Source organism: Ylistrum balloti, unplaced genomic scaffold (assembly GCF_031769215.1).
Source record: "Ylistrum balloti isolate Yb309-2 unplaced genomic scaffold, AGI_CSIRO_Ybal_v1 Utg370346, whole genome shotgun sequence".
In the NCBI taxonomy this organism is placed as follows: Eukaryota; Metazoa; Mollusca; class Bivalvia; order Pectinida; family Pectinidae; genus Ylistrum; species Ylistrum balloti.
Window position 1 is genome coordinate 184,038 of NW_026782248.1, and position 21,291 is coordinate 205,328.

At 35.3% G+C, this 21,291-nt stretch overlaps 2 protein-coding genes and 1 pseudogene across 2 annotated transcripts; all 3 read left to right on the forward strand.

The window, feature by feature from the left end:
- Positions 1 to 4,096: 4,096 nt before the first annotated feature.
- LOC132553746 (uncharacterized) lies at positions 4,097 to 6,656 on the forward strand. The gene has a single exon (XM_060218019.1). The coding sequence runs from the start codon at positions 4,099 to 4,101 to the stop codon at positions 5,596 to 5,598; it is 1,500 nt and encodes a 499-aa protein (XP_060074002.1). The 5' UTR covers positions 4,097 to 4,098; the 3' UTR covers positions 5,599 to 6,656.
- Positions 6,657 to 10,049: 3,393 nt separating this feature from the next.
- On the forward strand, positions 10,050 to 11,629 carry LOC132553750 (uncharacterized). Its single transcript, XM_060218022.1, has one exon. The coding sequence runs from the start codon at positions 10,052 to 10,054 to the stop codon at positions 11,546 to 11,548; it is 1,497 nt and encodes a 498-aa protein (XP_060074005.1). The 5' UTR covers positions 10,050 to 10,051; the 3' UTR covers positions 11,549 to 11,629.
- Positions 11,630 to 17,884: 6,255 nt separating this feature from the next.
- LOC132553755 (uncharacterized) lies at positions 17,885 to 19,371 on the forward strand (annotated as a pseudogene).
- The last annotated feature ends 1,920 nt before the right edge of the window (positions 19,372 to 21,291 follow it).

Below are 21,291 nucleotides of genomic sequence, written 5' to 3' on the forward strand. Positions count from 1 at the left end.
ATACATGTAAATATTGTACAAATCAGTATGTTAAGAATTTTGTCTTCATTTTCTCGTCACTTTTTGAATTGTCAAGGACTTAAATTCGCGTGTGTAGTTCACACCTTTCAAACTTGAGCGGCTATATATAAATCCAAAGTATTATACACTGAATGTTTGAATAAAACGAGATAAAAAACACGTGACTGAACTGGACGTCTGATATTCCCGTGTAGATTGTATGTCATTTATTAGCCAACACTGTTACTATTTATAGTGGTCCGGATTACGCCTGTTCTTGAATGTGTACATTAGATAATCAGTATGGCCGAGTTTATCTTCACATTTACACTTTTGCTTACGTAACTATTCGTGTTTTAAATTCAAACTATGAAGTAAACTTTCATTCCTCATTCGTGTAATTCACGTGATATCATCAATCAAATAATCAATTTGCTACCCATTGTATGTATCAAGTACCCTATATATTCATTCTTTTAGAATTATTTTCCTTTTTTATAGTTTTCTATTCCTGATTTCAAGTTCTATGATGATATTAACATTATGACTTATGTTTTGTTTATTGCTGTAAACCATTCTTATCGAATTTTGAAGATTTTGAATAGAAGTTGATGATTTTCACAAGATGTGTGTATTGTTTTTTGTTTTTTATTTAATTGTGGTAAAAAAATACTTTGAAATTTATTTTTCTCTTACAATTGACTTGAAGCAATGCATAGATATACACACTGACAATACTGTAGTCAAAAATATACAGTTAATGTACACTAGGCAAATACTTGTTATGCATGATTCTAGAACTAGTGACGATAACAATATCTGCAGTTTTTCTTAATTATGATGATAACGATTTGTTTAGTTTGTGGGGTGTATATTGAAATTAATATGTATCATAATTTTTACCTTAATCTAAATTTAAACTATGGACTATATTTATTTCTGATTAAGAAAATGGTACATGTTATTGCTTATATATATGTATATATATATACAGTGTATGTTTGATTAATAAAGATTAAAAATACACTCATTTGTATTTTGTATTATTTTATAATTGATGAAATTACGAGACATTATTTCATTGACAATGACTGACAGAAGTAGAGATTAAAAGCTCAATATTTTAAATATTTTGCCCGGTAAGGAATCTTCAGTTTTTTTCTGTCTGCTCACACTTAATTTTAAGGTCACAAAATACTTTCAAAGTGTGCTAAGCATCTTTTCCTGATATTCGCCTGCTTGTTTTATGTTATTGAACATGTTGACGGTTACTGTCCAGAAACAGATTTATATACGTGGAAAACAACCTTATATTTCCGTCGTGTAATACCGGTCAACGTGAAAACAAAAACATGCATAAGTTGTACTGATTGTGTATGTACACTATTTTGTCAACAAACGATCGATATTGCTATGTAACACAGTATCAGCAAAATAACTAAAATAAACGAATAGAATTAATTCTGAGTATATATAGATATATATAATATAGAATGTCTTATTTAAGATATACCGAGTTTTGGATTAAAAATCGTGTCGGATACTTAGTTTGACAATAGAAGCTGCCTATCTACACATATTGACAACAGACAAGTAGAAATGTTTTTGTATATAAACATTAAAAATAATCAGTGTTTTGTCATATCCGGAATTACTCTGGTTTCATACGAATTTATTTCCGGAAACAGGATATTATTATTGACTTGTGGCAAGCAAAATTGTTATTTATTCATGGAGCAACTTTGATCAAGCATTTGACTGAATTAAATCAGATATCTGATTTACTAGCTAATTGTAAATGTATCTTATTGTTTGTAATATATCTTTCGTTTATGAGAGATTTCATTTAATGATTAGATGTATCTACTTTACTAAAACGAAATCCAGATTACCAAATAAAGTATCATATTTATTAAAATAGAGAAATATTTCCTAACTCAAACTGACTAAATAGGTTTATCTAGCTAAGTTAATAAAACGTCAAATAGTAGAAAAGAAAACTGGATTATCATGTAAATTGTTTATCCTATTTGGTTAAGAAGATATCTCATATCTCATTTCAAATAGTCAGGACTCTTTCATCTGTCACGCAGATCATTGTTTCTGACCAAATTTGGAACAAAATCCATTTATTCACACAGGAGATGTAGTATTTGAAAGAATTTGCTCTATTTTCTGTTTTCGGAAAAAAATTGGTCAAAATCCGTAAGTCGTTCATGACTAGAAGCGAGCTGTAGAAAACGTTGACGGACGGACGAGGACAGACACCCTCAGTATATCCTAAACGCTCACTGTCCTTCGGACCAGATGAGCTAAAACCAAAATCCGATTGGCCAGCGTAATGGCGATCGCTCAGGTTACCAAATACTTAAAAACCCTACAAAAATAACGTTAAAATAATCGCAATTCGAGGTAACACGCAAATACAGAAAAATGGACAGAGAGACAATATAAGTTGGTTAGGACAAACTGTTTTCATACATCTGTCGTTATCACTTTCGTCTAGTAGTCAAGTGTCATATGTCCTTTGGTCAGATTAAATGCCTACCGCGCCAAACCCTGTTAGCACCTGCCAAGGATGTTTTAATGGGACTTTATACAAAATAGCCTTACAATTTTTATGATCGGTTAACATGGAAGAAATAATTCCTCGGAAATGTCTTTTATATATTAAAACATAGCAAATACTGTAGAAAACCACCATGCCCTTTTCAATAACAATTTAATATAATGTTTTGTCAAACATCTGCGATTTCTCGCATATCATAGGACTAGACACTGGTATTCCTTCACTCCTCGTTAAACAATGTACATGCAAACCCATTTCTAATCTTTTAATGGATACAGTTGACAGGAGTACCTAGGGCATACTTCTAACTAATTACCAAACTATTTTTGAGAAGTTCGGATATCAGTCACCATCAAATTTGAATAGATTCAAATTCTTAATCGCAATCGGTTAAGTTTTCTGTCAGTTTACTGTGACAAAACTTCAAAAAATTTAAAATCAACATATGTTACTTTATATAGAACATACTATCATATGCCTTGAACACGAAACTATGAAATACCTAAAAAGGAAATAGTATCGCCGCCATCTTAACCTTGTGACAGAGTTACGACGACACGGCGGCTCAGGGCCAGGCACATGTACTTTGTTGTCCCCGTCATCGAGGGAAAGGATTTATTTATGCCTTTAAATAATATGACGATCATTTGATTTGTATGGAGTGTGTTACAGACAATTACAATGGTATCGCCAAATGTTTTCCCAACATTTTGATCTTTACCAATTCTACCATTTGCTATATACAAGTAACTATTTCTACATAATTCGTGTGATTTATACCAATAATTATTAGGTCTAGATACACATTGGTTAGAACGCTATAAAATATCGTTCAACAAAGACAAATAGTCATAATCGTCCAAGTCATATAGAATATCAATATAATCATTATCAATTAAAAGAATTGATATATTATAATCTGGGTGTTGTCCAGTTTCGGCATTAAAATCATCAATTAACATTATATTACTAAAATTTAATTGGTTCATGCAACCCATTTTCAATTTCATTAAATGCCTCAGGAGACGAGTACGGAGTGTTGTTTTTTGGTATATAAATACAACCTAAAAGTAAATTTCCTGCACTACTACTTATTTTAGACACTCTGACCGTAAACGTGTTCAGAATCAGTACGTGTAGAAGCAAATTTAAACAATCTATCAAGCTTATGAAATATGAACAACCATGTGATAAATTAAGGACATAAACACAGTAAGTTTTAACAAGAATAAAGATATCATGAGATGTGATGATATCGGTAAACTCTGGAAGAAAAGTTTTGATGCAACAAAATTGATAAAAGTTCGTTCAGCTCAGAGTTTGCGACACCACGGCTACCACTCTTGCAGTGTGTCGCTATGTATGGTGACCTGTTGCACCAGAGGAGTATCTTTTGCTCGACTGCTTATGAAACTGAATTAACACGCGTTACTTTAAATAGAACATCCTGTTATATTCACGGAACACGAAACTTTCAAGTACCTACATGTATCGCCGCCATTTTAACCTTGTGACAGGGGCACGACGACATGGCGGTTCAGGGCCAGATCCCAGTACCTGGTTGTCCCCGTCATCAGGGGAAAGGATTTATTTATGTCTGTAAATCGTGTGACGATCAGCTGATTTGTATGGATTGTGTTACAGACAGTCACAATGGTCACACATCGGGAAAACTCACTGAATATGTGACGAGCCAGAAACAGGAAATACAACAGTATGTTGACAAACTCTCCAAGGTCGACATTCCGAAAGTTCAGGAAGATATTCGGGAGAATGAGACAAACGGGGGAAAATATCAGGCAGTTATCAGAGACATTAAACGTCAGGGGGAAAAGATGAAAGACGATATCGACAGAAATATCGATATGTTAGTGAACATGTGTACCGAGTTAGAAAAATTGAATGCGACTATTTCTGAGAAAAACAAAACGGCATTAAACAAACATCTGACCGAGGACTTGAATCCGAAACTGAACAGATGCCAGGAAGTATTGGAAAATGGCAATACGGTCGACATCACAACGTTAGTACGGGAAATCAGGAATACCTCCACTGATCCACCTACTCCCGGTAGATTACAGACAGTGGAATTCAAACCCGGAAGCATATCTACTAAACTGTTGGAACATATGTTCGGTAACATACTAGTCGACGGACAGGATCAGTCATACAAACCGATTCCGACCCCCGTGGTTCTTGACGAGTTCAAGACGCCAATTTCTTGCGATGTATGTCGTAGGGGTCTTACTGGTGACGAGGCGTGGCTATCGTACTGGAAAAGTGATAGTGTGTACCGGGTGGATACTAAAGGCAGAGTGAAGGAGAAGATCGATTGTAAGGTTAAAGTCGATTCGATATCCATATCCCCGACAACAGGCAGGGTGTGGTTCTGTGTGCGTGATGACAGAAGTATCTGGGAAATCACGACAGGTGGTGATATTGTTCAACAATTCAACGTCACCGACACGCCACGTGCTCTTTGTATGACCAGTGATGACATGGTAGTGGTGGGGATGATGGGAGGAATACAGCTGTTCACTACAGACGGACGGGCGGTATCATCTAGAGCAGGAGGTCCTTGTAGACAGGTGGCAGTATTTCCTCATCACATGACGTCATGTAAACAGACCAGTGACGTAGCTGTTGTTGACCGTGATGACATGTTTTTTGATAACTACATGGCTGGTAAGGAACAAGACAAACAACCGTACGTCATCGTGATGGATAAACACCTCAACCTGAAGTTTCACTGCAAAGACATCGGTACGACCAATCCAAACCGAAGTTCTACTCAGTCATCAAATTTTTATCCGTTTGATGTTTGTTTTGACGGAGCTGGTGATGTCCTTGTAACGGAATGGATCACCAAGTCAGTACTACTGATTGACAGGAACACTGGACGCTGTATGAGGACTATTTATACATCTGACAGAGCTGTACCTAAGTGTATCAGTCTACACGAGGACGGTACAATTTGGGTCGGACACAGGGGCAGAAGAATTAAGATATTACAATACAAATATACATAGACATTTTGTATATAACACTTCACTAAATAGGCTACACCGACCTCGTTTCTCTGTGCTGTACCAGACGTAACCGTAAGTACAGTAGACAGCATTGTAAAAAACGTGGACTTTATACATAGACTTAATACCATAAAGTTGATGTCATTCAGACTGATATGCAGGAAGCATCGATATTTTCATTTAGCACTTTACAAGGTGATGTGGATAAATAAACGAGGTGTCATATTCTTCTCGATGGTAAACTTGTATGTTATCTTCATGCTCGATATAACCTATTTCCAGGTGGGCACACAATAAGTATACATGTTGACCAAAGCCATAGATTTCATTCTGAAATTATTCCCCATTTCAAATTTCTTTGCTCACTTTACAGACTGCCGTCAATAAATGAAACACTCTTTTTATTTGGAGTTCCTAGAAGCCGCTATCGGATGCTGGCGACTTACATGTAAATATTGTACAAATCAGTATGTTAAGAATTTTGTCTTCATTTTCTCGTCACTTTTTGAATTGTCAAGGACTTAAATTCGCGTGTGTAGTTCACACCTTTCAAACTTGAGCGGCTATATATCAATCCAAAGTATTATACACTGAATGTTTGAATAAAACGAGATAAAAAACACGTGACTGAACTGGACGTCTGATATTCCCGTGTAGATTGTATGTCATTTATTAGCCAACACTGTTACTATTTATAGTGGTCCGGATTACGCCTGTTCTTGAGTGTGTACATTAGATAATTAGTATGGCCGAGTTTATCTTCACATTTACACTTTTGCTTACGTAACTATTCGTGTTTTAAATTCAAACTATGAAGTAAACTTTCATTCCTCATTCGTGTAATTCACGTGATATCATCAATCAAATAATCAATTTGCTACCCATTGTATGTATCAAGTACCCTATGTATTAATTCTTTTAGAATTATTTTCCTATTTTTATAGAGTTCTATTCCTGCTTTTAATTTCTATGATGATATTAACATTATGACTTATGTTTTGTTTATTGCTGTAAACCATTCTTATCTAATTTTGAAGATTTTGAATAGAAGTTGATGATTTTCACAAGATGTGTGTACTGTTTTTTGTTTTTTATTTAATTGTGGTAAAAAATACTTTGAAATTTATTTTTCTCTTACAATTGACTTGAAGCAATGCATAGATATACACACTGACAATACTGTAGTCAAAAATATACAGTTAATGTACACTAGGCAAATACTTGTTATGCATGATTCTAGAACTAGTGACGATAACAATATCTGCAGTTTTTCTTAATTATGATGATAACGATTTGTTTAGTTTGTGGGGTGTATATTGAAATTAATATGTATCATAATTTTTACCTTAATCTAAATTTAAACTATGGACTATATTTATTTCTGATTAAGAAAATGGTACATGTTATTGCTTATATATATGTATATATATATACAGTGTATGTTTGATTAATAAAGATTAAAAATACACTCATTTGTATTTTGTATTATTTTATAATTGATGAAATTACGAGACATTATTTCATTGACAATGACTGACAGAAGTAGAGATTAAAAGCTCAATATTTTAAATATTTTGCCCGGTAAGGAATCTTCAGTTTTTTTCTGTCTGCTCACACTTAATTTTAAGGTCACAAAATACTTTCAAAGTGTGCTAAGCATCTTTTCCTGATATTCGCCTGCTTGTTTTATGTTATTGAACATGTTGACGGTTACTGTCCAGAAACAGATTTATATACGTGGAAAACAACCTTATATTTCCGTCGTGTAATACCGGTCAACGTGAAGACAAAAACATGCATAAGTTGTACTGATTGTGTATGTACACTATTTTGTCAACAAACGATCGATATTGCTATGTAACACAGTATCAGCAAAATAACTAAAATAAACGAATAGAATTAATTCTGAGTATATATAGATATATATAATATAGAATGTCTTATTTAAGATATACCGAGTTTTGGATTAAAAATCGTGTCGGATACTTAGTTTGACAATAGAAGCTGCCTATATACACATATTGACAACAGACAAGTAGAAATGTTTTTGTAAATAAACATTAAAAATAATCAGTGTTTTGTCATATCCGGAATTACTCTGGTTTCATACGAATTTATTTCCGGAAACAGGATATTATTATTGACTTGTGGCAAGCAAAATTGTTATTTATTCATGGAGCAACTTTGATCAAGCATTTGACTGAATTAAATCAGATATCTGATTTACTAGCTAATTGTAAATGTATCTTATTTTTTGTAACATATCTTTCGTTTATGAGAGATTTCATTTAATGATTAGATGTATCTACTTTACTAAAACGAAATCCAGATTACCAAATAAAGTATCATATTTATTAAAATAGATAAATATTTCCTAACTCTAACTGACTAAATAGGTTTATCTAGCTAAGTTAATAAAACGTCAAATAGTAGAAAAGAAAACTGGATTATCATGTAAATTGTTTATCCTATGTGGTTAAGAAGATATCTCATATCTCATTTCAAATAGTCAGGACTCTTTCATCTGTCACGCAGATCATTGTTTCTGACCAAATTTGGAACAAAATCTATTTATTCACACAGGAGATGTAGTATTTGAAAGAATTTGCTCTATTTTCTGTTTTCGGAAAAAAATTGGTCAAAATCCGTAAGTCGTTCATGACTAGAAGCGAGCTGTAGAAAACGTTGACGGACAGACGAGGACAGACACCCTCAGTATATCCTAAACGCTCACTAGTCCTTCGGACCAAAATCCGATTGGCCAGCGTAATGGCAATCGCTCAGGTTACCAAATACTTAAAAACCTTACAAAAATAATGTTAAAATAATCGCAATTCGAGGTAACACGCAAATACAGAAAAATGGGCAGAGAGACAATATAAGTTGGTTAGGACAAACTGTTTTCATACATCTGTCGTTATCACTTTCGTCTAGTAGTCAAGTGTCATATGTCCTTTGGTCAGATTAAATGCCTACCGCGCCAAACCCTGTTAGCACCTGCCAAGGATGTTTTAATGGGACTTTATACAAAATAGCATTACAATTTTTATGATCGGTTAACATGGAAGAAATAATTCCTCGGAAATGTCTTTTATATATCATATCATATCGCATATCATAGGACTAGACACTGGTATTCCTTTACTCCTCGTTAAACAATGTACATGCAAACCCATTTCTAATCTTTTAATGGATACAGTTGACAGGAGTACCTAGGGCATACTTCTAACTAATTACCAAACTATTTTTGAAAAGTTCGGATATCAGTCACCATCAAATTTGAATAGATTCAAATTCTTGATCGCAATCGGTTAAGTTTTCTGTCAGTTTACTGTGACAAAACTTCAAAAAATTTAAAATCAACATATGTTACTTTATATAGAACATACTATCATATTCCTTGAACACGAAACTATGAAATACCTAAAAAGGAAATAGTATCGCCGCCATCTTAACCTTGTGACAGAGTTACGACGACACGGCGGCTCAGGGCCAGGCACATGTACTTTGTTGTCCCCGTCATCGGGGGAAAGGATTTATTTATGCCTTTAAATAATATGACGATCATTTGATTTGTATGGAGTGTGTTACAGACAATTACAATGGTATCGCCAAATGTTTTCCCAACATTTTGATCTTTACCAATTCTACCATTTGCTATATACAAGTAACTATTTCTACATAATTCGTGTGATTTATACCAATAATTATTAGGTCTAGATACACATTGGTTAGAACGCTATAAAATATCGTTCAACAAAGACAAATAGTCATAATCGTCCAAAAAGTCATATAGAATATCAATATAATCATTATCAATTAAAAGAATTGATATATTATAATCTGGGTGTTGTCCAGTTTCGGCATTAAAATCATCAATTAACATTATATTACTAAAATTTAATTGGTTCATGCAACCCATTTTCAATTTCATTAAATGCCTCAGGAGACGAGTACGGAGTGTTGTTTTTTGGTATATAAATACAACCTAAAAGTAAATTTCCTGCACTACTACTTATTTTAGACACTCTGACCGTGAACGTGTTCAGAATCAGTACGTGTAGAAGCAAATTTAAACAATCTATCAAGCTTATGAAATATGAACAACCATGTGATAAATTAAGGACATAAACACAGTCAGTTTTAACAAGAATAAAGATATCATGAGATGTGATGATATCGGTAAACTCTGGAAGAAAAGTTTTGATGCAACAAAATTGATAAAAGTTCGTTCAGCTCAGAGTTTGCGACACCACGGTTACCACTCTTGCAGTGCGTCGCTATGTATGGTGACCTGTTGCACCAGAGGAGTATCTTTTGCTCGACTGCTTATGAAACTGAATTAACACGCGTTACTTTAAATAGAACATCCTGTTATAATCACGGAACACGAAACTTTTAAGTACCTACATGTATCGCCGCCATTTTAACCTTGTGACAGGGGCACGACGACATGGCGGTTCAGGGCCAGATCCCAGTACCTGGTTGTCCCCGTCATCAGGGGAAAGGATTTATTTATGTCTGTAAATCGTGTGACGATCAGCTGATTTGTATGGATTGTGGTACAGACAGTCACATTGGTCACACATTCGGAAATCTTGCTGAATATGTGACGAGCCAGAAACAGGAAATACAACAGTATGTTGACAAACTCTCCAAGGTCGACATTCCGAAAGTTCAGGAAGATATTCGGGAGAATGAGACAAACGGGGGAAAATATCAGGCAGTTATCAGAGACATTAAACGTCAGGGGGAAAAGATGAAAGACGATATCGACAGAAATATCGATATGTTAGTGAACATGTGTACCGAGTTAGAAAAATTAAATGCCAGTACTTCTGAGAAAAACAAAACGGCATTAAACAAACATCTGACCGAGGACTTGAATCCGAAACTGAACAGATGCCAGGAAGTATTGGAAAATGGCAATACGGTCGACATCACAACGTTAGTACGGGAAATCAGGAATACCTCCACTGATCCACCTACTCCCGGTAGATTACAGACAGTGGAATTCAAACCCGGAAGCATATCTACTGAAGTGTTGGAACATATGTTCGGTAACATACTCGTCGACGGACAGGATCAGTCATACAAACCGATTCCGACCCCCGTGGTTCTTGACGAGTTCAAGACGCCAATTTCTTGCGATGTATGTCGTAGGGGTCTTACTGGTGACGAGGCGTGGCTATCGTACTGGGACAGTGATAGTGTGTACCGGGTGGATACTGAAGGCAGAGTGAAGGAGAAGATCGATTGTAAGGTTAAAGTCGATTCGATATCCATATCCCCGACAACAGGCAGGGTGTGGTTCTGTGTGTGTGATGACAGAAGTATCTGGGAAATCACGACAGGTGGTGATATTGTTCAACAATTCAACGTCACCGACACGCCACGTGCTCTTTGTATGACCAGTGATGACATGGTAGTGGTGGGGATGAAGGGAGGAATACAGCTGTTCACTACAGACGGACGGGCGGTATCATCTAGAGCAGGAGGTCCTTGTAGACAGGTGGCAGTATTTCCTCATCACATGACGTCATGTAAACAGACCAGTGACGTAGCTGTTGTTGACCGTGATGACGTGTTTTTTGATAACTACATGGCTGGTAAGGAACCAGACAAACAACCGTACGTCATCGTGATGGATAAACACCTGAACCTGAAGTTTCACTGTAAAGACATCAGTACGACCAATCCAAACCGAAGTTCTACTCAGTCATCAAAGTTTTATCCGTTTGATGTTTGTTTTGACGGAGCTGGTGATGTCCTTGTAACGGAATGGATCACCAAGTCAGTACTACTGATTGACAGGAACACTGGACGCTGTATGAGGACTATTTATACTGACGGAGCTGTACCTAAGTGTATCAGTCTACACGAGGACGGTACAATTTGGGTCGGACACAGGGGCAGAAGAATTAAGATATTACAATACAAATATACATAGACATTTTGTATATAACACTTCACTAAATAGGCTACACCGACCTCGTTTCTCTGTGCTGTACCAGACGTAACCGTAAGTACAGTAGACAGCATTGTAAAAAAACGTGGACTTTATACATAGACTTAATACCATAAAGTTGATGTCATTCAGACTGATATGCAGGAAGCATCGATATTTTCATTTAGCACTTTACAAGGTGATGTGGATAAATAAACGAGGTGTCATATTCTTCTCGGTGGTAAACTTGTATGTTATCTTCATGCTCGATATAACCTATTTCCAGGTGGGCACACAATAAGTATACATGTTGACCAAAGCCATAGATTTCATTCTGAAATTATTCCCCATTTCAAATTTCTTTGCTCACTTTACAGACTGCCGTCAATAAATGAAACACTCTTTTTATTTGGAGTTCCTAGAAGCCGCTATCGGATGCTGGCGACTTACATGTAAATATTGTACAAATCAGTATGTTAAGAATTTTGTCTTCATTTTCTCGTCACTTTTTGAATTGTCAAGGACTTAAATTCGCGTGTGTAGTTCACACCTTTCAAACTTGAGCGGCTATATATAAATCCAAAATATTATACACTGAATGTTTGAATAAAACGAGATAAAAAACACGTGACTGAACTGGACGTCTGATATTCCCGTGTAGATTGTATGTCATTTATTAGCCAACACTGTTACTATTTATAGTGGTCCGGATTACGCCTGTTCTTGAGTGTGTACATTAGATAATCAGTATGGCCGAGTTTATCTTCACATTTACACTTTTGCTTACGTAACTATTCGTGTTTTAAATTCAAACTATGAAGTAAACTTTCATTCCTCATTCGTGTAATTCACGTGATATCATCAATCAAATAATCAATTTGCTACCCATTGTATGTATCAAGTATCCTATATATTAATTCATTTAGAATTATTTTCCTATTTTTATAGAGTTCTATTCCTGCTTTTAATTTCTATGATGATATTAACATTATGACTTATGTTTTGTTTATTGCTGTAAACCATTCTTATCTAATTTTGAAGATTTTGAATAGAAGGTGATGATTTTCACAAGATGTGTGTATTGTTTTTTGTTTTTTATTTAATTGTGGTAAAAAAATACTTTGAAATTTATTTTTCTCTTACAATTGACTTGAAGCAATGCATAGATATACACACTGACAATACTGTAGTCAAAAATATACAGTTAATGTACACTAGGCAAATACTTGTTATGCATGATTCTAGAACTAGTGACGATAGCAATATCTGCAGTTTTTCTTAATTATGATAATAACGATTTGTTGATTTAGTTTGTGGGGTGTATATTGAAATTAATATGTATCATAATTTTTACCTTAATCTAAATTTAAACTATGGACTATATTTATTTCTGATTAAGAAAATGGTACATGTTATTGCTTATATATATGTATATATATATACAGTGTATGTTTGATTAATAAAGATTAAAATTACACTCATTTGTATTTTGTATTATTTTATAATTGATGAAATTACGAGACATTATTTCATTGACAATGACTGACAGAAGTAGAGATTAAAAGCTCAATATTTTAAATATTTTGCCCGGTAAGGAATCTTCAGTTTTTTTCTGTCTGCTCACACTTAATTTTAAGGTCACAAAATACTTTCAAAGTGTGCTAAGCATCTTTTCCTGATATTCGCCTGCTTGTTTTAAGTTATTGAACATGTTGACGGTTACTGTCCAGAAACAGATTTATATACGTGGAAAACAACCTTATATTTCCGTCGTGTAATACCGGTCAACGTGAAGACAAAAACATGCATAAGTTGTACTGATTGTGTATGTACACTATTTTTGTCAACAAACGATCGACATTGCTATGTAACACAGCTGCCTATATACACATATTGACAACAGACAAGTAGAAATGTTTTTGTAAATAAACATTAAAAATAATCAGTGTTTTGTCATATCCGGAATTACTCTGGTTTCATACGAATTTATTTCCGGAAACAGGATATTATTATTGACTTGTGGCAAGCAAAATTGTTATTTATTCATGGAGCAACTTTGATCAAGCATTTGACTGAATTAAATCAGATATCTGATTTACTAGCTAATTGTAAATGTATCTTATTGTTTGTAACATATCTTTCGTTTATGAGAGATTTCATTTAATGATTAGATGTATCTACTTTACTAAAACGAAATCCAGATTACCAAATAAAGTATCATATTTATTAAAATAGAGAAATATTTCCTAACTCAAACTGACTAAATAGGTTTATCTAGCTAAGTTAATAAAACGTCAAATAGTAGAAAAGAAAACTGGATTATCATGTAAATTGTTTATCCTATTTGGTTAAGAAGATATCTCATATCTCATTTCAAATAGTCAGGACTCTTTCATCTGTCACGCAGATCATTGTTTCTGACCAAATTTGGAACAAAATCCATTTATTCACACAGGAGATGTAGTATTTGAAAGAATTTGCTCTATTTTCTGTTTTCGGAAAAAAATTGGTCAAAATCCGTAAGTCGTTCATGACTAGAAGCGAGCTGTAGAAAACGTTGACGGACGGACGAGGACAGACACCCTCAGTATATCCTAAACGCTCACTAGTCCTTCGGACCAGATGAGCTAAAACCAAAATCCGATTGGCCAGCGTAATGGCGATCGCTCAGGTTACCAAATACTTAAAAACCCTACAAAAATAACGTTAAAATAATCGCAATTCGAGGTAACACGCAAATACAGAAAAATGGACAGAGAGACAATATAAGTTGGTTAGGACAAACTGTTTTCATACATCTGTCGTTATCACTTTCGTCTAGTAGTCAAGTGTCATATGTCCTTTGGTCAGATTAAATGCCTACCGCGCCAAACCCTGTTAGCACCTGCCAAGGATGTTTTAATGGGACTTTATACAAAATAGCCTTACAATTTTTATGATCGGTTAACATGGAAGAAATAATTCCTCGGAAATGTCTTTTATATATTAAAACATAGCAAATACTGTAGAAAACCACCATGCCCTTTTCAATAACAATTTAATATAATGTTTTGTCAAACATCTGCGATTTCTCGCATATCATAGGACTAGACACTGGTATTCCTTCACTCCTCGTTAAACAATGTACATGCAAACCCATTTCTAATCTTTTAATGGATACAGTTGACAGGAGTACCTAGGGCATACTTCTAACTAATTACCAAACTATTTTTGAGAAGTTCGGATATCAGTCACCATCAAATTTGAATAGATTCAAATTCTTAATCGCAATCGGTTAAGTTTTCTGTCAGTTTACTGTGACAAAACTTCAAAAAATTTAAAATCAACATATGTTACTTTATATAGAACATACTATCATATTCCTTGAACACGAAACTATGAAATACCTAAAAACGAAATAGTATCGCCGCCATCTTAACCTTGTGACAGAGTTACGACGACACGGCGGCTCAGGGCCAGGCACATGTACTTTGTTGTCCCCGTCATCGGGGGAAAGGATTTATTTATGCCTTTAAATAATATGACGATCATTTGATTTGTATGGAGTGTGTTACAGACAATTACAATGGTATCGCCAAATGTTTTCCCAACATTTTGATCTTTACCATTTCTACCATTTGCTATATACAAGTAACTATTTCTACATAATTCGTGTGATTTATACCAATAATTATTAGGTCTAGATACACATTGGTTAGAACGCTATAAAATATCGTTCAACAAAGACAAATAGTCATAATCGTCCAAAAAGTCATATAGAATATCAATATAATCATTATCAATTAAAAGAATTGATATATTATAATCTGGGTGTTGTCCAGTTTCGGCATTAAAATCATCAATTAACATTATAATACTAAAATTTAATTGGTTCATGCAACCCATTTTCAATTTCATTAAATGCCTCAGGAGACGAGTACGGAGTGTTGTTTTTTGGTATATAAATACAACCTAAAAGTAAATTTCCTGCACTACTACTTATTTTAGACACTCTGACCGTGAACGTGTTCAGAATCAGTACGTGTAGAAGCAAATTTAAACAATCTATCAAGCTTATGAAATATGAACAACCATGTGGTAAATTAAGGACATAAACACAGTCAGTTTTAACAAGAATAAAGATATCATGAGATGTGATGATATCGGTAAACTCTGGAAGAAAAGTTTTGATGCAACAAAATTGATAAAAGTTCGTTCAGCTCAGAGTTTGCGACACCACGGTTACCACTCTTGCAGTGCGTCGCTATGTATGGTGACCTGTTGCTGCAGAGGGGTATCCTTTGCTCGACTGCGTATGAAACTGAATTAACATTGTAACCTAACCGAAACAATGGATTGTAACACAAGAGAGAACAACAGTTTATAATATTTACATTTATTACAATTTACAACGGCTACTGTACACAATATACATATGGTACCCCTATCAGAAGCAGATCTCTCACACGACCGATTCACAATACCAATAATGATTTTCACACCAATCAACTAAAACACAACTATGAAAATACGAAGATATTATAGAATAAGCTACTACCTAAACCATATAAGCCCTAATCTAGTAACACCCTAAATAACCCTACAGCTCATATATGAGCTCCTTCTGGTTTCCGGTTTTCACGAATAGCCCACGCATGTCTGTGATTCCTTCCGTCGAAACAACTGAAATGTTACCCCTGTGGTACCATAAAGCGACTGAAAGTGTCCAAATCACCAGACTAAGATACAGGACTGCAAATGGCACAGTTCCACGATAAATGAACAACCATCAGTAAATGTCAAGGCATAACAAGTGATTAGACATCCGCGAAGGTCTCAAACAGTATGATCGAAGATCAATTACCAAACATGGTACTGTCGCCGTAACACGCAGCAGGGCCTCCATAGTTTCCATGTGTAAATGACGTTCAGCACGACCAAATAAATATGTCAATACTCCTCCATCATAAAACTGTATGCAGTACAACCGACAGGAATCAACAGCACATAGCCTACGACGTGTTCACTTTTGGTAAACCCCAACTGTATTTGGCTGTTTAGGGCTTCCATACATGAAGTTTCACAGTCAGCTCATAATATGGTTACGGACAGGGCATGGTTTGAACTACAATATATCAATACTACCCTATGTCACAATCCGACTCTATTTTTACGGTAAGTATTGCTTTACCGGCGATTGTACGGTTGCTCAGGGCTTCCATAGGAGAGAGTCCACCCGGTATTGAATACAGGTACACGGCATGAAAATGCAGATGCCGTTTTATTCTGAAAAAGCGTGAATAACAGTCACGGTAAGTACACAAATGATCTCATATCTCTTTCGCTTTCTTTCTCTGTGTATATATAATCTGTGGTTTGAATGTTTATGCCGAAAGTTATGTTTAAGTGTGTATGAATGGATTTGTTTATTGTGTTTACCGGGTACGCTCGTGCAAGCTCGTGCGAACTGTTTACGTAGCTTTCTACCTGTAGGCTTTGTCCAAAGTGGGAAGTACGGAAGCCGAGAGACTTCATGTGTCTATAGCAGTTCTGACTCTGCTTTATGTATATAATTGAACAGTACTTGTACCAGAGTTCACAGTGCATGGTGATAGTTGGAGGTAGAGTACACTACGCAAGTGCACTCGAGAGTAGCCAGTACGGCCACTAATTTGCCCTGTGGTTGACACTTACATGTTGGAAACCAAGAGGTGTGGTGCCAGGTTCGTTGTTTCAAACTGAAGCCATCAGCGCTGGAAGGTACAGAACCAACGAGGCATCAGTCGGTTTGGACAACAGTTCTTTCTCCATGAAAGTGTTTTGGACAGACTTTGACAATTCTATACCATCTGTGATAACCCAACTGTGATAGGAATGTGAGGCTACAAAGACTTTAGGGTTTAGGTTTTTTTGGTGATACTATATTTGTGATTTGTGTGTGTATGTACTGGTGATTGTGGATTGTTTCAGTGGAAGGTGTAATGAGTGTATGGTGAACTGATTTTATAGAAAGAAAAACAAAAAACAAAAACATAACTTGTATAAATGTAAATATATAAATATATAACAATGTGTTTGTTGTCTGTGTGGCAATCGCTCGGCTAGGTTACACCCTATAAGACTATATTCTAGGCATTATAATTAGAGAAATAATCATATTTATTTATATTACTATAAACTATCTTATATAACCATGGCAATACACATCACCGTTCTCGATAACGCGTCGCTCACCTGTTATCAGTATACTATCAATAAGTTACTTTAAATAGAACATCCTGTTATATTCACGGAACACGAAACTTTAAAATACCTAAAAGTAACGCCGCCATTTTAACCTTGTGACAGGGGCACGACGACATGGTGGTTCAGGGCCAGATCCCAGTACCTGGTTGTCCCCGTCATCAGGGGAAAGGATTTATTTATGTCTGTAAATCGTGTGACGATCAGCTGATTTGTATGGAGTGTGTTACAGACATTCACAACGGTCACACATTGGGAAAACTTACTGAATATGTGACGAGCCAGAAACAGGAAATACAACAGTATGTTGACAAACTCTCCAATGTCGACATTCCGAAAGTTCAGGAAGATATTCGGGAGCATGAGACAAACGGGGGAAAATATCAGGCAGTTATCAGAGACATTAAACATCAGGGGGAAAAGATGAAAGACGATATCGACAGAAATATCGATATGTTAGTGAACATGTGTACCGAGTTAGAAAAATTAAATGCCAGTACTTCTGAGAAAAACAAAACGGCATTAAACAAACATCTGACCGAGGACTTGAATCCGAAACTGAACAGATGCCAGGAAGTATTGGAAAATGGCAATACAGTCAACATCACAACGTTAGTGCGGGAAATCAGGAATACCTCCACTGTTCCACCTACTCCCGGTAGATTACAGACAGTGGAATTCAAACCCGGAAGCATATCTACTGTACTGTTGGAACATATGTTCGCTAAGATACTAGTCGACGGACTGGATCAGTCATACAAACCGATTCCGACAACCGTGGTTCTTGACGATTTCAAGACGTCATTTTCTTACGATGTATGTCGTACAGGTATTACTGGTGGCGAAGCGTGGCTATCGTACTGGAAAAGTGATAGTGTGTACCGGGTGGATACTAAAGGCAGAGTGAAGGAGAAGATCTATTGTAAGGTTAAAGTCGATTCGATATCCATATCCCCGACCACGGGCAGGGTGTGGTTCTGTGTGCGTGATGACGGGAAATCACGACAGGTGGTGATATTGTTAAACGATTTAACGTCACCGACACGCCATATTCTCTTTGTATCACCAGTGATGACATGGTAGTGGTTGGGATGGAGTGTGGAATACAGCTATTCACTACTGACGGACGGGCGGTAGCAACTAGAACGGGAGGTCCTTGTAGACAGGTGACGGTAATTCCTCATCACATGTCGTCATGTAAACAGACCGGTGACGTAGCTGTTGTTGACAGTGATGACGTGTTGTATGATAACTACATGGCTGGCGAGGAACCAGACAAACAACCGTACGTCATCGTGATGGATAAACACCTCAACCTGAAGTTTCACTGCAAAGACATCGGTACGACCAATCCAAACCGAAGTTCTACTCAGTCATCAAAGTTTTATCCGTACGATGTTTGTTTTGACGGAGCTGGTGATGTCCTTGTAACGGAATGGATCACCAAGTCAGTACTACTGATTGACAGGAACACTGGACGCTGTATGACGACTGTTTATACATCATCTGACGGAAGTACACCTTGGTGTATCAGTGTACATGAGTACGGTACCTTCTGGGTCGGAAACAAGGGCAGAAGAATGAATATATTACAATACAAATAGATACATAGTCATTTTTGTATATAACACATCACTAAGAAGACTACACCGACCTCGTTTCTCTGTGCTGTACCAGACGTAACTGTAAGTACAGTAGACCGCATTGTATAAAAAACGTGGACTTTATACATAGACATGATACCATTGGTGTCATTCAGACTGATATGCAGGAAGCATCGGTATTTTTATTTAGCACTTTACAAGGTGATGTGGACTTTCCTCTCATAATGTATGTTATAAAATACAGATACCATCGTGCTAAGTAAATCTCTCATCGATTGCAGTTTTCTTACATATGAGAGTAGAACAATTGAACTGCGCTTAAGTGAATTAATTGACGCAGTTAATTTCGTAACGGAGAACGTTTTATATTTATTTTGATAATTGACAATATGAGAAATTATCAGATGAATGAAAAAAACCCTTTATATGCTTGCTTGATAGAATAACGGTTTCATGCTCTTCCTGATACACGAACTTGTTTGTAATCTTCATATGTACGTGTGTGTAGTGTGCGCTATTCGTGTGCAGTGTACGCTATTTGTGTGCAGTGTGTGCCTTTTGTATTTACGCGGTCATATATAAATCGTTGGCGTCGTATACCGAATATTTCAATGAAACCAGACACTACACTAATCTGTGCATTCTTTGTTAACCAACATTATGAGATTTACCTGTATTACCTGGCAAGCATTTCAAATTTTACACCTGAATGAGTTTCAGCTATAATCTTTTCTTACTTTCCATGATAGAAAAAATGAAAATGACAAATTGAATATGATTTATAAGCTAATGATCTAAATTGATTTATGTAGGCAATTTATCATTATTAGTCTGACATATTTCCGGTAAATACTTAAAATTTATCCAGTTTTATTAAATCTACATCAATTAAGAAATCATCATCTCAAGAGAGTCAGTTGTGATTTCAATAAGAAGTGTAAAAACAGGTATCTGGAAAGGTTGTCTCCCTGTGTCAAATGTTCGCCAACACATATAGTAATTGTTCTGGCACGGATTACATCGGTATCTATGTGTATACTTTCTCTGATCACCACGTATTCTTCAATTATCACAGTATAACATATACAATTTAGATTTCTTATTCATAATTAGTAAATTAATTAAATCAGACATCTACTTTAGCAACCTAGATATCTTAATTACTAAGATACGAAATTTATTGATAAATGGGTCTACAGCACTATTCTTCCGATGACACTGAGTTGCCCCTACCGCCTTAACATCACGGACAAATCTTAAAAGGAAGAACCAGATGTATGATGCAGTCCAATTCATTATTACGCTCTCCTGTATATAACTCTAAAATTATATCAAAGGTGTAGTTCACATGTTTGTCTTTTAAACAATCTTCGGTATGTACGTTTAAAAAGTGAATATATTATTTATAAAGAATAAGATATCTTGTCAAATTCAATACCTTATTCATCAAATTAGGCATCTTATAAAGAAAATCAACTTACATATCTTATTTATCAAATTACATATATATCATTTATCAAATTACATATGTTATTTATCAAATTACATATGTTATTTATCAAATTACATATGTTATTTATCAAATTATATATATTACTAATCAAATATGATTGTAATATTTCACAGAAAGGATGACTTTATAAATAAATATTGAAAGTTCCATTTTTATTTCAGGCTTAGAAGATTGTACGAGTAATTGCTAATATGTATACACAAAGTCTATATTGTTAGATTAATAAAGTTTAAAATGTTGAAAAATATTGTTAATACTTGTATATAATTGAGGAACTTACGAGAGGTAATTATGCCACCGCTATATATGTAATTTATAGTTACTGTTATCATTCTTGTCCAAAATACTCGTTTGACACATCACATGTTCTGATATTTATTCAGTTACATCACGTGGTACTTTCTAGG

Coding starts and splice junctions, on each gene's coding strand:
- LOC132553746 (XM_060218019.1), top strand. CDS start 4,099: ATGGCGGTTCAGGGCCAGATCCCAGTACCTGGTTGTCCCCGTCATCAG.
- LOC132553750 (XM_060218022.1), top strand. CDS start 10,052: ATGGCGGTTCAGGGCCAGATCCCAGTACCTGGTTGTCCCCGTCATCAG.